Raw genomic sequence first — 15,512 nt, 5'->3', positions numbered from 1 at the left:
AATGTAGGCTATGCATTGAGTTCAGTTTGGATCTCCACTAGTGTGTTGTTGTTGTTGGTACAGTAGGATTCTTATGTGTGTTGGACTCACTGGTTGGATTTGAGTTTACATGCAAGGCAGGACTTTGTCTCCCCCTGTAACTCAAGTCAGCCACTTATCACAACGCTGTCCCAATGTTCCAAGAACTTCCACCTTTCATGTCCCTTAATCACATTTTTCTGACCTCATTATTGTACAATAAATCATGTAAATATTCAGTTGATTGATTGTAAATGCTGATGTTTCTGTTCAGATATTTTCAACTGGGTCATTTCCAGACAGGTCTGAGAAGTACATTTGGTGGCAGGTAGCCTAGTGTTTAGAGCGTTGGGCCAGTAACCTGAAAGGTTGGTGGATTGAGTCCCATAGTTGACAAGGTAGAAATATGTCGTTCTGCCCCTGAACAAGGCAGTTAACCTACTGTTCCTAGACCAGTTAACCTACTGTTCCTAGGCTGTAATTGTAAATAAGAATTTGTTCCTAACTGACTTGCCTAGTGAAATAAAGGTTTTAAAAAATCTTAACATTTTAACAAACAGTACAATTAATATCTGTAATGTATTTTGTATAAATGTGTGGATCTTTAATTGTCCTGTTGATATTTAATGTTAAAAGGGAAAAATAAACCAACTCTAAAACACAAATCATGTGCTCTTTATTGGTCAGAACTGACATGACTGACACAACCAAAAATAATGTTTAGAAAGACATAACACTTTTTACTTAAAGCAAAACATATAAAAGGGAATAATCTTAGAAAGCACTCTGAAGTAAAGTAAATATACCACCGTAGTGAAAACTAGTCAGTTACACACCTTAACATAAAAATGCACCAACAGAGCCAACATTCTCACAAAGTAACTGAATACCCAGTAAAGTACAATAATGTGAAATACTGATTGCATGGAGGGAGAGGTTGGCTAGCTACAGTGTCCAGCTCATCGAGGGAGTGTCCACCCTGCGTGACATCACCCTGACCAGTGACAGAATTCCGTCTCAGCTCGCATAAAGTCCATCAAGACCTTCAAGAGAACCATGTAGGCTGCCCTGTCAGCGGGGGACTCCTTCCGCTTCCTCCTGTGGTACGCAGGGGTGCACCTGGCTGTGGAGAAGGGCCATACTGTGGATCTGAGGAAGGGTCTGGAGCCCGGGGCCGACTGGGACAAGCTGGTCCAGGAGGTACAGCAGAGCGGAGGAAAGCTCCTGTACTATGAGAGTATTAGGCGTAGTGATGGGATGACCTATACAGATAAAACTCCACAGGCACAAGTTTATTCTAGGTGTATCTATCTTCCTCGGAAAACTGCAGCTCAACCTGAAACAATACCCCGTCCCATAGAATTAGAAGTATTCTGGGACAAAACCTCCAACCCACCATCCCTGTCCTTCTACAGCAGGGGCAGATATCACCAGAGGACGGAACTGCACAGAATGGAGATCCAGCATCATCAGGGTGACCAGTCTCCCTTTGTCACCCTGGGAACAGGAAGTAGCCCAGTCAGTGCCAGACAGTATAGAGAGTACAGTCAACCAGAGCAGCAGTGGAGGGTACGGTCTCTATGGAGCGAACATTCAGCCAGAGCAGCAGTGGGGGGTGCGGTCTCTATGGAGCGAACATTCAGCCAGAGCAGCAGTGGGGGGTACGGTCTCTATGGAGCGAACATTCAGCCAGAGCAGCAGTGGGGGGTACGGTCTCTATGGAGCGAACATTCAGCCAGAGCAGCAGTAGGGGGTACGGTCTCTATGGAGCGAACATTCAGCCAGAGCAGCAGTAGGGGGTACGGTCTCTATGGAGCGAACATTCAGCCAGAGCAGCAGTGGGGGGTACGGTCTCTATGGAGCGAACATTCAGCCAGAGCAGCAGTAGGGGGTACGGTCTCCATGGAGCGAACATTCAGCCAGAGCAGCAGTGGGGGGTACGGTCTCTATGGAGCGAACATTCAGCCAGAGCAGCAGTAGGGGGTACGGTCTCTATGGAGCGAACATTCAGCCAGAGCAGCAGTGGGGGGTACGGTCTCTATGGAGCGAACATTCAGCCAGAGCAGCAGTAGGGGGTACGGTCTCTATGGAGCGAACATTCAGCCAGAGCAGCAGTGGGGGGTGCGGTCTCTATGGAGCGAACATTCAGCCAGAGCAGCAGTAGGGGGTACGGTCTCCATGGAGCGAACATTCAGCCAGAGCAGCAGTGGGGGGTACGGTCTCTATGGAGCGAACATTCAGCCAGAGCAGCAGTAGGGGGTACGGTCTCTATGGAGCGAACATTCAGCCAGAGCAGCAGTGGGGGGTACGGTCTCTATGGAGCGAACATTCAGCCAGAGCAGCAGTAGGGGGTACGGTCTCTATGGAGCGAACATTCAGCCAGAGCAGCAGTGGGGGGTGCGGTCTCTATGGAGCGAACATTCAGCCAGAGCAGCAGCAGGGGGTACGGTCTCTATGGAGCGAACATTCAGCCAGAGCAGCAGTGGAGGGTACGGTCTCTATGGAGCGAACATTCAGCCAGAGCAGCAGTGGAGGGTACGGTCTCTATGGAGCGAACATTCAGCCAGAGCAGCAGTGGGGGGTACGGTCTCTATGGAGCGAACATTCAGCCAGAGCAGCAGTGGGGGGTGCAGTCTCTATGGAGCGAACATTCAGCCAGAGCAGCAGTGGAGGGTACAGTCTCTATGAAGCGAACATTCAGCCAGAGCAGCAGTGGGGGGTGCAGTCTCTATGGAGCGAACATTCAGCCAGAGCAGCAGTGGGGGGTGCAGTCTCTATGGAGCGAACATTCAGCCAGAGCAGCAGTGGGGGGTGCAGTCTCTATGGAGCGAACATTCAGCCAGAGCAGCAGTGGGGGGTACGTTCTCTATGGAGCGAACATTCAGCCAGAGCAGCAGTAGGGGGTACGGTCTCTATGGAGCGAACATTCAGCCAGAGCAGCAGTGGGGGGTACGGTCTCTATGGAGCGAACATTCAGCCAGAGCAGCAGTGGGGGGTACGGTCTCTATGGAGCGAACATTCAGCCAGAGCAGCAGTGGGGGGTACGGTCTCTATGGAGCGAACATTCAGCCAGAGCAGCAGTAGGGGGTACGGTCTCTATGGAGCGAACATTCAGCCAGAGCAGCAGTGGGGGGTACGGTCTCTATGGAGCGAACATTCAGCCAGAGCAGCAGTGGGGGGTACGGTCTCTATGGAGCGAACATTCAGCCAGAGCAGCAGTAGGGGGTACGGTCTCTATGGAGCGAACATTCAGCCAGAGCAGCAGTAGGGGGTACGGTCTCTATGGAGAGAACATTCAGCCAGAGCAGCAGTAGGGGGTACGGTCTCTATGGAGCGAACATTCAGCCAGAGCAGCAGTGGGGGGTACGGTCTCTATGGAGCGAACATTCAGCCAGAGCAGCAGTAGGGGGTACGGTCTCTATGGAGCGAACATTCAGCCAGAGCAGCAGTGGGGGGTACGTTCTCTATGGAGCGAACATTCAGCCAGAGCAGCAGTGGAGGGTACGGTCTCTATGGAGCGAACATTCAGCCAGAGCAGCAGTGGGGGTGCCCATGTGGAGCGGTCCATGATCAACCCAAGACCCAGCAGGCACAGTCTTACAGGGTCCCATGTTCACATGTAAGAGGGTTATCGGTACGTCGTATATGGGGGTGTTCTGTGAGCTGGTGTAATGTCTACAGTCTTAGAAAAAAGAACCCTTCGAAGAACCATTTTTGGTTTGAATCCTGGCTAGTGTTAAAAAATAATTGTGGACACATCTAATTGTGGACATATATCAACATGAGCCTCTCCTCCCGGCTCGTGTTGTGGACATACACGTGTTTTTTTTTATGCCTAAGTATCACTCATCTTATGTTTTTACATTTGGCACACATTCATTAAGTCAGGTTGCATACATCAATATATATATTCAATACAGATATTCAAAATACATATGAATTTACACATTATTACATTACATCACCTGCAATTTCCTTGGCGCTGTTCACACGGGCTGTGGAAAGTTCTAGTGAAAAGATGTCAAGGAAATGTAGTAGACGTTGAGTTATTCAGAGCTTATGTGGAGGCTTCCATCTGGTAACTAACATTATTTTTGCTGCAGTCAGTCCAGACAATCACACTGGTTTCTGGTGTACTATGATAGTCAGTGAAGAATTATTTTTTCGTAATAAGATATTCGGGAGACATGGGATGGTGGCCCAACTATGTTCGTTACAGAGATGGCAACTTGTGACCACAAAGTTTTCACATTCGGGCATCCCCACATTATGTGCATATTCCAATGCTGTTGTGCTGTGATTTGGACTCACAGTGGCTGGATTTGGGTTTAACATGCAAGGCAGGACTTTGTCTCCCCCTGCTGGTCAAGTTACCTAACTATCATAATGTTGTCCCACTGTTCCAAGAACTTTCATGTAAATAGTCAGTTGACTGAATGTTAATGCTGATGTTTCTGTCCAGTTATATAAAAAAAATGTCTAGCTTACAAAATCTAAATACATTGGGATTCATGACATAAGCTGGTAGTGCAATTGATATATGTACTGTATATTGTATAAATGTGTGGATCTTTAATTGTCATGTTGAGATTCAATGTTAAAATGAACAAATAAACGACACAAATCATAAGGAATGCTCTTTATTGGTCAGAAGTGAGAAGACTGAAGAAAAGTGGCATAAAACCTGCATAACACGTTTGACTAAAACCAGATACATATCAAATGGAATTATCTTCCAAAACACAGTGAAGTTAAGTAAATATACCGCCATATGGAAAACTAGTCAGTTACAAGTACAGAATAATGCATAGACAGAAACAACATTTTCAAAGTAACAGTACAATCATGTGAAATGTTGATTGCATGGACATTTTAGTCTCTGACTATATAAAATATTGAGAAATTGGGGAACTCAACATGTAGGTCAAGGTAACACTCAAAGCTGTCCTGTCTCCCTCAGCCTACTTTAGCCTACTTTAAGAACATACTTTGAACACATTCTGTATTCCACCAGTTTCCCCTCAACATACTGGGTGTAATTTGACTGACTTGAGTTTATACTGTAGCTGTACAGTACATGAAACAGTTTGTCAGTAGATTCACTCTATATCTTTTCCCTCGTCGCTTTAATATTTGGTCCCCATGAGAACAACCTATGGGGGAAAAAGACTGGAATACGATATCATCTAACACTTTTGCAAATCATTCAAGGTCAATATATATTTATTTAAGTGAGTTTGAAAAGGATTAAGTTAAATAACCAGAAATATCTTAACATAAAAATCTTCAATATTGGTAATTACAAGGAATATTTTCATCTATTGAATATATCTAAAATAATAAAATCTATGTTTTTGGAATAAACTTTACCTGTACTCTTGATATAGTAAATACTTCATAAAGTGAAATACTCTACATCCATTGTTTTGCATATGGCTTTCATATAGCATGGCGGTGACGTGCATAGAAGTGTTAGGAGAAAGAGGGGACGTAGAGAGAGAGAAAGAGAGAGAGATTCTAGGACTTGGTAGATAATAATGGACAGAGAGAGGAAGCCTGCACTCAAGGCCTGCAGAGCTGAATGGGAATGATTGAGCAAGATGACACAAAAAAATACACCCCGAAGTAACACAACAATCCTCGGCTCACTTATTATCAAAGAAATGTCCATTTCTGGTAATTTACAGGGAAAAAAGCCAAATATGTCTAAAATATCAAACCTTAGATAAACATCTTAGATAAGGGATTGTTTTGATAGTGTCACCTAAAAAGGTTTTGATTTGGCAACCGAACACTTATCCAAGGTTTACGTTTCTCAAATGACAGATTCTTACTATCAATGGTTACAATATTGTCTGTTTCTGTGTGTGTATGTTTCTTTGTGTGTGTGTGTGTGTGTGTGTGTGTGTGTGTGTGTGTGTGTGTGCAGTATGTGTAATAGCATCCATGTGACAGGGGCAGGCAGCAAACAAACCCCCCCCCGACCCTGTTACGCCCAGGAACCAGCCTGGACCTCGCCTAGTTATCGTTCCCAAAGACGGTGTTGAGCTGCTGGGTGACCCTGATGAAGGTGGTCCTGCGGCTGAGCTCCTTGAGCTTCCCTGCACCCACGTAGGTGCAGGTGGAGCGGACCCCACCCAGGACGTCGCGTATGGTTACGTCCACGGGACCCTTGTAGACCACCTCCACCGTCTTCCCCTCAGATGCCCTGGGAGAAGAAGAGGGAACGTTTTAGTGAACTCTTAAGCCTAATGTATGTATACGACGAGTTAGGAATTGTGGGGATGCACACGTCTACATATTTCTTCTACCCAACGCAATTTTGCGTAGCTACTTTTAGTTCCATGAGTACGTACGTGGTATATAGACTAGTATTGATGCTTCAAGTTTGACTAATATTCTTTTTATTAGAGAATGCCAAGAGTGTGCAAAGCTGTCATCTAGGCAAAGGGTGGCTACTTTGAAGAATCAAAAATATATTGTGATTTGTTTAACACTTGTTTGGTTACTACATGATTCCATGTGTTATTTCATAGTTTTTAATGTCTTCAATATTATTCTACAAGGTAGAAAATAGTAAAAATAAAGAAAAACCCTGGAATGAGTAGGTGTTGTAAAACTTTTGACTGGTACTGTGTGTACAGGATACACATGGTATACACCATCTAACCAAATGCTTACTTGCAGGGTCCTTCTTACCAATACAACAATAAGAAATAAGAAAAGATAAGAAAACAAACATAAAGTAAATGTCTCAGTAGAATAGAACAAACACTTTAGCATAAGTAAAATACAGGAAGGCACAATGTATAGTCCAATATTGAGTAACATCTCAGTAACATCTCTGACCTGTACTCGGCCACGCCCCCGGCGTGTCTCTTCATGGCCGTGTCGGAGCTCATGCCGTAGAACAGCTTGTACTTCTTCCCGTTCTTCTCGATGACCTCGCCCCCGCTCTCTGAGTGGCCGGCCAGCATTCCACCCAGCATCACAAAGTCCGCCCCCGCGCCTGTCAGTCACACACAACCACAGCTGAGAAAACCCAGTCAGACACATTCCCTTGGGACCATCACACGACGTCCTAAGAACCCAGCTGGGGTCGGACAATCCTGGGAACTAGACAAAACCTCCACGGGACCATGACACAACATCCTGACAACTTTAGGCGACCATTTTAAAACGCCCCGGTGACATCCTAATGACTCATTATTGATAGCAGGGTTGTCAGAACCTGGCTATGGGCTGCAGGGGGGAAAGTGTGAGGTTAGCGTGAGACAACAAATGCACTTTTCTATATTCAAGGAGAGAAAGAGACAAAGAGCTAGACTGTTGTTTTACTATTAAACTCAATACTATCATTGTTTAACATTTCGTAAAGCAGTTAGTGTTTCATAACCAGGCAAAGCTAAATAGTAGGCTAGTGACTGGCGCTTATGGAGAAGTAAGAGAGTCGCTGATGCGATGTCTAGCAGAGCCTGCCTGCTTGTCTGCCCACACTCATCGCTTGCTCCCCCGCAGCTCACCAGCTGATGTAGGTTGTGTGTGGCGCTTCCTTCCCACTGTTAGAGAACGGAACCCTTGCTGCTCTGTGCACCCAGTGCTGCTAATATTCTACTTATCATAGTAGCTTATCCAGCCCAAAGTGCAAATACAAGGCACTAGAAGCCAAGTCTGAGTCATAAATGGTTGAGTCCAAGTCCGAGTCACCAGTGGTTGAGTCCAAGTCTGAGTCACCAGTGGTTGAGTCCAAGTCTGAGTCACCAGTGGTTGAGTCCAAGTCCGAGTCACCAGTGGTTGAGCCCAAGTCCGAGTCACCAGTGGTTGAGCCCAAGTCCGAGTCACCAGTGGTTGAGTCCAAGTCTGAGTCACCAGTGGTTGAGTCCAAGTCTGAGTCACCAGTGGTTGAGCCCAAGTCCGAGTCACCAGTGGTTGAGTCCAAGTCCAGTCACTAGCCCTGAAAATGTGTTGTAGTACTTGAGTCCGAGTCCTGGACCTGAGTACTACAACACTGGCTGTAGAGTCTCTGTAGTCTGATTCAAGTAAGCACTGTATGCTCTGTGAGTTGAAATGTTACATTCTACTGCTATAAAACTCACCAAAAGCCTTGGAGACGTCACCTGGGCAAGTGCACCCACCATCCTTTATGAGAGAGAAAGAAGAGGGAAGAATAAGATACTATGGGTCTTCAGGTGAAGTCTTTATCTATTCAACCATCTTGGTATGTATATCACGGTGTTGAGCCAAAGACAGCCAAAGACTGTTGATCCAAAGACAGCCAGAGACTGTTGAGCCAAAGACAGCCAAAGACTTCTGAGCCAAAGACAGCAAAATACTTTTGAGCCAAAGACAGCAAAAGACTGTTGATCCAAAGACAGCCAGAGACTGTTGAGCCAAAGGCAGCCAGAGACTGTTGAGCCAAAGACAGCCAAAGACTTTTGAGCCAAAGATAGCAAAGACTTTTGAGCCAAAGACAGCTAAATACTTTTGAGCCAAAGACAGCCAAAGACTGTTGAGCCAAAGACAGCCAGAGACTGTTGAGCCAAAGACAGCAAAAGACTGTTGAGCCAAAGACTGTTGAGCCAAAGACAGCCAAAGACTGTTGAGCCAAAGACAGCAAAATACTGTTGAGCCAAAGACAGCCAAAGACTGTTGAGCCAAAGACAGCCAAAGACTGTTGAGCCAAAGACAGCAAAAGACCTTTGAGCCAAAGACTTTTGAGCCAAAGATAGCCAAAGACTGTTGAGCCAGAGACAGCCAAAGACTGTTGAGCCAGAGACTGTTGAGCCAAAGACAGCCAAAGACTGTTGAGCCAGAGACTGTTGAGCCAAAGACTGTTGAGCCAAAGACAGCCAAAGACGTTTGAGCCAAAGACAGCAAAAGACTGTTGAGCCAAAGACTGTTGAGCCAAAGACAGCCAGAGACTGTTGAGCCAAAGACAGCCAGAGACTGTTGAGCCAAAGACAGCAAAAGACTGTTGAGCCAAAGACTGTTGAGCCAAAGACAGCCAGAGACTATTGAGCCAAAGACAGCCAGAGACTGTTGAGCCAAAGACAGCCAAAGACTGTTGAGCCAAAGACTGTTGAGCCAAAGACAGCCAGAGACTGTTGAGCCAAAGACAGCATAAGACTGTTGAGCCAAAGACAGCCAGAGACGGTTGAGCCAAAGATAGCCAAAGACTGTTGAGCCAAAAGGATGTAAGTGTAACTAGGGATGCACAATATGTTGGTGAACATATTGGAATCGGACAATATTAGCTATCGGCATCGGCCCGATGTCTAGTTTAACGCTGATGTGCAAAACCAATGTCAAAGCTGACGTGCATACCTAATATAATGTAGGTAGATGATGTGCATACCTAATATAACGTAGGTAGATGACGTGCATACCTAATATAATGTAGGTAGATGACGTGCATACCTAATATAATGTAGGTAGATGATGTGCATACCTAATATAATGTAGGTAGATGACGTGTATACCTAATATAATGTAGGTAGATGACGTGCATACCTAATATAATGTAGGTAGATGACGTGTATACCTAATATAATGTAGGTAGATGACGTGTATACCTAATATAATGTAGGTAGATGATGTGCATACCTAATATAATGTAGGTAGATGACGTGTATACCTAATATAATGTAGGTAGATGATGTGCATACCTAATATAATGTAGGTAGATGACGTGTATACCTAATATAATGTAGGTAGATGACGTGTATACCTAATATAATGTAGGTAGATGATGTGCATACCTAATATAATGTAGGTAGATGATGTGCATGCCTAATATAATGTAGGTAGATGATGTGCATACCTATATAAACGAAGGTAGATGATGTGCATACCTAATATAATGTAGGTAGATGATGTGCATACCTAATATAATGTAGGTAGATGATGTGCATACCTATATAAACGAAGGTAGATGATGTGCATACCTAATATAATGTAGGTAGATGATGTAATGACGCCACGAAAAATACAGTGCTACACAGAACAAAAGCAGAAAAATACTGAGTGCACACTTCTAACAACTAAACAAGTTCAAGTCGAGCAGTCATTTGAAAGAGTAAGAACATTTCAGTGAGACAACTCAAAGGCAAAATTTATTAACGCCAAGATAATGGAATTCATTATGCTACTTGCTATTGGCGTCACGACTGACATTTGGACCAGCGATGTCAGCCCCATGAGAATGTTGAGTCTGACAGCACATTGGGTCGACGAGGATTTGGTACTGAGGAAAGCCGTATTGCATGCTCAAAAATGTGTTGGTTCTCATACTGCTGCCGCCATTTGAATGGCATTTGAGAACATGAACACACTCCTAGCGCCATTCGAACCACTAACTCAAGAAATAAGCTCATCAACAGCGTCTGCAACAGACGTGATACCCTCTGTCATGGCATTGAAACGCTCAACATAACTGCAGACAGACCGTGGGGTTAAAACTTACAAAAGTACTGGAGGCTGTGAACAAGTGATTCAGTGGCCTTCTCTCTGAGCCTCTTTACTGTGTCACCACCATGCTCCATGCTAGGTACAAGGACCGCTACTTCAAGGCAGACAAGAAACAGGGTTTATGTGAAATGTTACATACACAGCTGGACAAGATGGAAACGGACACAGTGACAGTGCCCCCCCGAGGAAGAGGCCACGGACAGACAGAGCTGAAACTTCACTGGTTGACATGTTTGATGAAATCCTGGTTGAGAATGAAACGACTGAACAAATGAACAACAAATCAGCACAGCAAGTAAGTGAAAGAAATAGGTTTTGATGATGTTTTCCTGGTAATGGGGACATTCATAAATGCCAACAAAATAACTTTTTGGTCAGTGTGGTGTGGTGTGTAACCTTTATTTAACTAGGCAAGTCAGTTAAGAACAAATTATTATTTACAATGACGGCCTACCCCGGCCAAACCCGGACAACGCTGGGCCAATTGTGCGCTGCCCTACGGGACTCCCAATCACGCCCGGATGTGATACAGCCTGGATTCAAACCAGGGACTGTAGTGACACCTTTTGCACTGAGATGCAGTGCCTTAGACCGCTGCATCCATGTGTGTGTGTTAACTATTTAACTGTACTAGAACGCTTAAAAGGCTGCTAAAATTGAAAATAACGCTATCGGGTTTTTTGGCAAGGAAAATATTGGATTTCAGACCAAAATGTCATATCGGTGCATCACTATGTATAAAATAACAATACATGTATAATAACAATGGAGGCTTACAGAGATGATGTGTCCTCCCAGGCCGTGGGCTGCGTCTGCACACTCGATCACAGCGCTCAGCTGGGGATAGCCCACCCCGGTCTTCTTACGGGTGGTGCACACAGACCCTACACACAGACAGTTAGGAGGTTATGAGTATGACCACACTAAGACCCCAGTTCAATCAATTGCAGAAGAGGTATGAGGAATGACGATCCAGCAAAACCGCAATGTGCCAGAGTCACCCGGGTGAAAACTATCACCTGGTCCGATGCCCACTTTGATGATGTCAGCGCCGGCGAGGATCAGCTCCTCCACCATCTCCCCGGTAACCACATTCCCTGCCTGTGGCAAAGACAACACAGTCACTTTCAGTGTCTTAGATGGTGCACTAGTATAATGCACTACTTTTGACTAGAGTCTTATATGGGCTCAATTGACACCCTGAGTGCACTACTTTGACAAGAGCCCTCAGGAATAGTGATTTGAAATGTATAAACTGTATAAATACTGCAGGCATAATCACATGCTCATAATCACAAGTTTGCACACTATAAAGAGAGCATAGAGGAGTCACTGACCATGATGGTGTGTGTCGGGTACTTCTGACGCACGTCTTTGACAAAGTGGACAAAGTGCTCTGAGTAGCCATTGGCCACATCCACACAGATGTACTGCAGCTGAGGCACAGCGGCTAGGATCTCACCCAGTCTGTCAAAGTCCCCTTCACCTGTCCCTGTGCTGACTGCCACACTCTGAGAGGGAGAACGAGAGCCAGATAAACACATCATGAAAAGTTTGGCAAAGTAAGTTTCTTGTCTTATAGGGTACTATGTAAATTATATCCCAGACAGCATTGCTTTAATGTACCTGTACACATTCTTGATTCTTTGTTGCAAACTCCTTCCAGTCATCTACTGAATAGTGTTTGTGAATGGCAGTGAAGAGAGTGAACTGGGGGGAGAAAGAGAAATGTGTTTGTTAAACACCTTTAAGTGCATAACATCTATGGGAACAGAGACATCTAATAAACATAGATTTGGGCTCCACTTTCTCTGTGAGCCAGAAGGGGATATTTGAGTTGTTTAGTATTAGAAAGTACGAGTGAGGATGGTGAATTCTGATTTAAGCTATTTTGTTGTTTTTGCTTGTTGCCGTTTATAACACTATATGTACCTTGGATAACGCCAGGGCCATCTCGAAGGTGCCGACGGTGTCCATGTTGGCTGCAACTATGGGGATCCCTCTGTAGCTTCCCTTGGAGTTCCTGAAGGTGTAACTTCTCATCAGGTCCACCTGGGGGAGAAGGAAAAACAGACTTAGACAGAGACAAACAGAGAGACAGACAGATAGAGAGAGACAGACAGAGAGAGACAGACAGACAGACGGAGAAAGACAGATAGAGAGAGACAGAGAGAGAGAGAGACAGACAGAGAGAGAAAGACAGATATAGAGAGAGAGACAGAGAGAGACAGACAGATAGAGAGAGACAGACAGACAGACGGAGAAAGACAGATAGAGAGAGACAGAGAGAGAGAGAGACAGACAGAGAGAGAAAGACAGATATAGAGAGAGAGACAGAGAGAGAGAGAGACAGACAGATAGAGACAGACACAGAGAGAAAGACAGATAGAGACAGAGAGACAGACAAGAGACAGAGAGAGACAGACAGATAGAGACAGAGAGACGGACAGAAATAGACAGACAGAGAGAGAGACAGACAGAGACAGAGAGAGATAGACAGATAGAGACAGACAGACAGGGAGACAGACAGATAGAGACACAGACAGACAGGTGGAAGGTAGAGAAAAAGGCACCAACATTGAAGAGTGATATACTGTGTTTGGAAAATGACACTACTGGTACAAACTGGTCATTGAATAGAATAGAACAATACTGTAGACAAATTAGTACATTACTGGAAAAAGGAAGGAGTTATGCACCTCACTACGGGACTTGAGTGTGCTACGTTTCGGACGGAGGAGCACATCCTTGAAGTCCAACTTGATGTCATTCTCAATGCGAGGCATTTCTACTTCTGGTTATTGGTGGTAGGAACACGTTATATATTCTTCTGATCGTTCTGCAATGGGGTCGACAAAACGAACAACAGTATAGAACGTGCGCAATAGCACAGAACAGGCTGATTCACTTTAACCCACACACAAAAACAAACAATCAAACACACACACACACACGTAACAGAAAAACTTTAGACCGTCCCCTCGCCCATACCCGGGCACGAACCAGGGAACCTCTGCACACATCAACAACAGTCACCCACGAAGCATCGTTACCCATCGCTCCACAAAAGCTGCGGCCCTTGCAGAGCAAGGGGAACTATTTTTTGTATTTTTTTTTTTTTTTAATTTTTTTTTATTAATTTCAAATCAATACATAAATCACATGAGGGAACACAAGCATACATAGATTACAAACAATAGACAATCGAGCTAGGGGGTACAATATCACATTACATTACACAAGGACCTTAAGGGACATGCATATACTTACAATTCTAACAGCTTTTTTGTTAGTAGAGCATTTAACCGTCTTAAAATACAGTTCCATTTATTTTTGTAGGGTACGAAAATGTGGTTTTCTGTTTGTAAATTTACATTTGTGTATATGAAATTTAGCCAAAAGAATAATGAAATTAATTACATAAAAATGATTCCGCTTATTTCTATTGTATGTAAAGAATCCAAACAGTACATCTCTCCACAATAGTGTAAAATCTTCATAAATGTGTTCAATTATAAACCTACTGATGTCTTGCCAGAGTTTTCTTACATGAACACAATGCCAAAAAAGATGCACAACTGTTTCTGGGTGGTCATTACAAAAGGAGCAATTTGAGTTGATGTTTTCCTTAAACTTCTTCATATAGTGGTTGGCAGGATAATATTTATGAATAATTTTAAAGGAAACTTCCTTAATTTTGTTAACAAGTAGGTATGTGTGTGGCAACATCCAAACTTTTTTCCAACAGATATTATCAATAAATCCATTCCAATAAGGCATGACATAAGGTATACAACATCCTGCTGAAACAAGGTTCGTATCGCTCTGTTGTTGAATGGACCAAAAGAGAAACAAATCTTTCCTACTGATGAGTCAACAGGGTCAACAGAAGGTAGGTTCTGAGGGTCAGGTCTTGACATGTTCCTGAATAACATAGCAACACCTGAGGGAATGGCATCTAAAACAATTGCAAAATCTTTAGGTGTTACAGGGACCTTGTAAAGTGATACGAATTCTTTATAACTGAGAGCAAGGGGAACTACTACTTCAAGGTCTCAGAGCAAGTGACGTCACCAATTGAAACGCTATTTAGTGCGCACCGCTAACTAAGCTAGCCGTTTCACATCCGTTACACACACACACACACACGAGGGCGATCATGTGATAGACGCTAGAGATAGTGAACAATGAGCGCCTTACAAATAGGCCAAGAAAACATTAGAGTAAGCAAGGTTCCATGTGGGTCTGTTCACTCATAAAAATGGTAGTAGACGGGGACTGTTCAAAGTTCCATGAGGGTTCCTTGTGGGCCTGTTTACTGTCGCGACAGTAGTGCGAGGAAAAATACCCCCTTTTAAATATTGCATAACTAAGATACACTTAAGATACTTACAATATCCAAATCGGTAATAATGTAATAGTAATACATGAATTACAGATCATTTAGCTAAAGCTGCTCATATAAGGCCTAATAAACTAGCTACTCGAAAGATCTAGTCAATATGGGCTATCATGCTGTCACTGCCTCCATGGTCCAGTCAAAATGCAAGGTTGGCAAATATTTCATTAAAACCGTCAAAAGAGGTTAAAGACCCTAGATCTGTACGTACGGTTAGATGTAGGTATATCAATCATATTTCTTCTCTACGAAATGAGGAACAAACTACTTACCTTTATGAAATGTATGATGAATATTTCTTATTTCAGCAGAAAGCTTCCGTCACAAATGCGAGGCAGGAATGTTTAAGAGGGCGGGTCTTTACTGTAAAGCTATTCTTGGAGTTCTATAATTCGGGTATCTGTGCCTTTTCTGTACAGTGGGGGTTGAGAAAAGACTACAAATAAAGACTTTACGTCACTCCTTCGTCGTAGAGTCTACTATATTGTCGTTTTTTACCACTAGTAATGGGGCTACCTATAGAGATTTCTCGAACACTAAAATATGTAAATAAACATATTTTATCTAATAAAAAAATTTGATGGAGAAAACATCTCATCGAAGTACCAACGCACATAGCGGAACCTAT

The 15,512-nt window shown here is 43.9% G+C and overlaps 1 protein-coding gene across 2 annotated transcripts; it reads right to left on the bottom strand.

Moving 5' to 3' along the window:
- Positions 1-4,642: 4,642 nt before the first annotated feature.
- On the bottom strand, positions 4,643-15,310 carry LOC110531624 (GMP reductase 2). Of its 2 annotated transcripts, none has more exons than XM_036987456.1 (10): positions 15,157-15,310; positions 13,185-13,324; positions 12,418-12,537; positions 12,112-12,195; positions 11,823-11,996; positions 11,505-11,586; positions 11,263-11,369; positions 8,115-8,157; positions 6,868-7,027; positions 4,643-6,226 (listed from the first exon to the last, which is right to left on the bottom strand). In XM_036987456.1, exons 2-10 carry the CDS (start codon positions 13,269-13,271, stop codon positions 6,037-6,039), a joined length of 1,047 nt encoding a protein of 348 aa, XP_036843351.1. In that variant the 5' UTR covers positions 13,272-13,324; positions 15,157-15,310; the 3' UTR covers positions 4,643-6,036. The 2 variants fall into 2 exon arrangements, with proteins under 2 accessions (XP_036843351.1, XP_036843352.1); XM_036987457.1 differs by lacking the exon at positions 15,157-15,310 and adding an exon at positions 14,879-15,075.
- Positions 15,311-15,512: the final 202 nt, after the last annotated feature.

Source organism: Oncorhynchus mykiss, chromosome 9 (genome assembly GCF_013265735.2).
Source record: "Oncorhynchus mykiss isolate Arlee chromosome 9, USDA_OmykA_1.1, whole genome shotgun sequence".
Lineage (NCBI taxonomy): Eukaryota > Metazoa > Chordata > Actinopteri > Salmoniformes > Salmonidae > Oncorhynchus > Oncorhynchus mykiss.
This window is presented reverse-complemented; position numbering and strand designations above follow the sequence as displayed.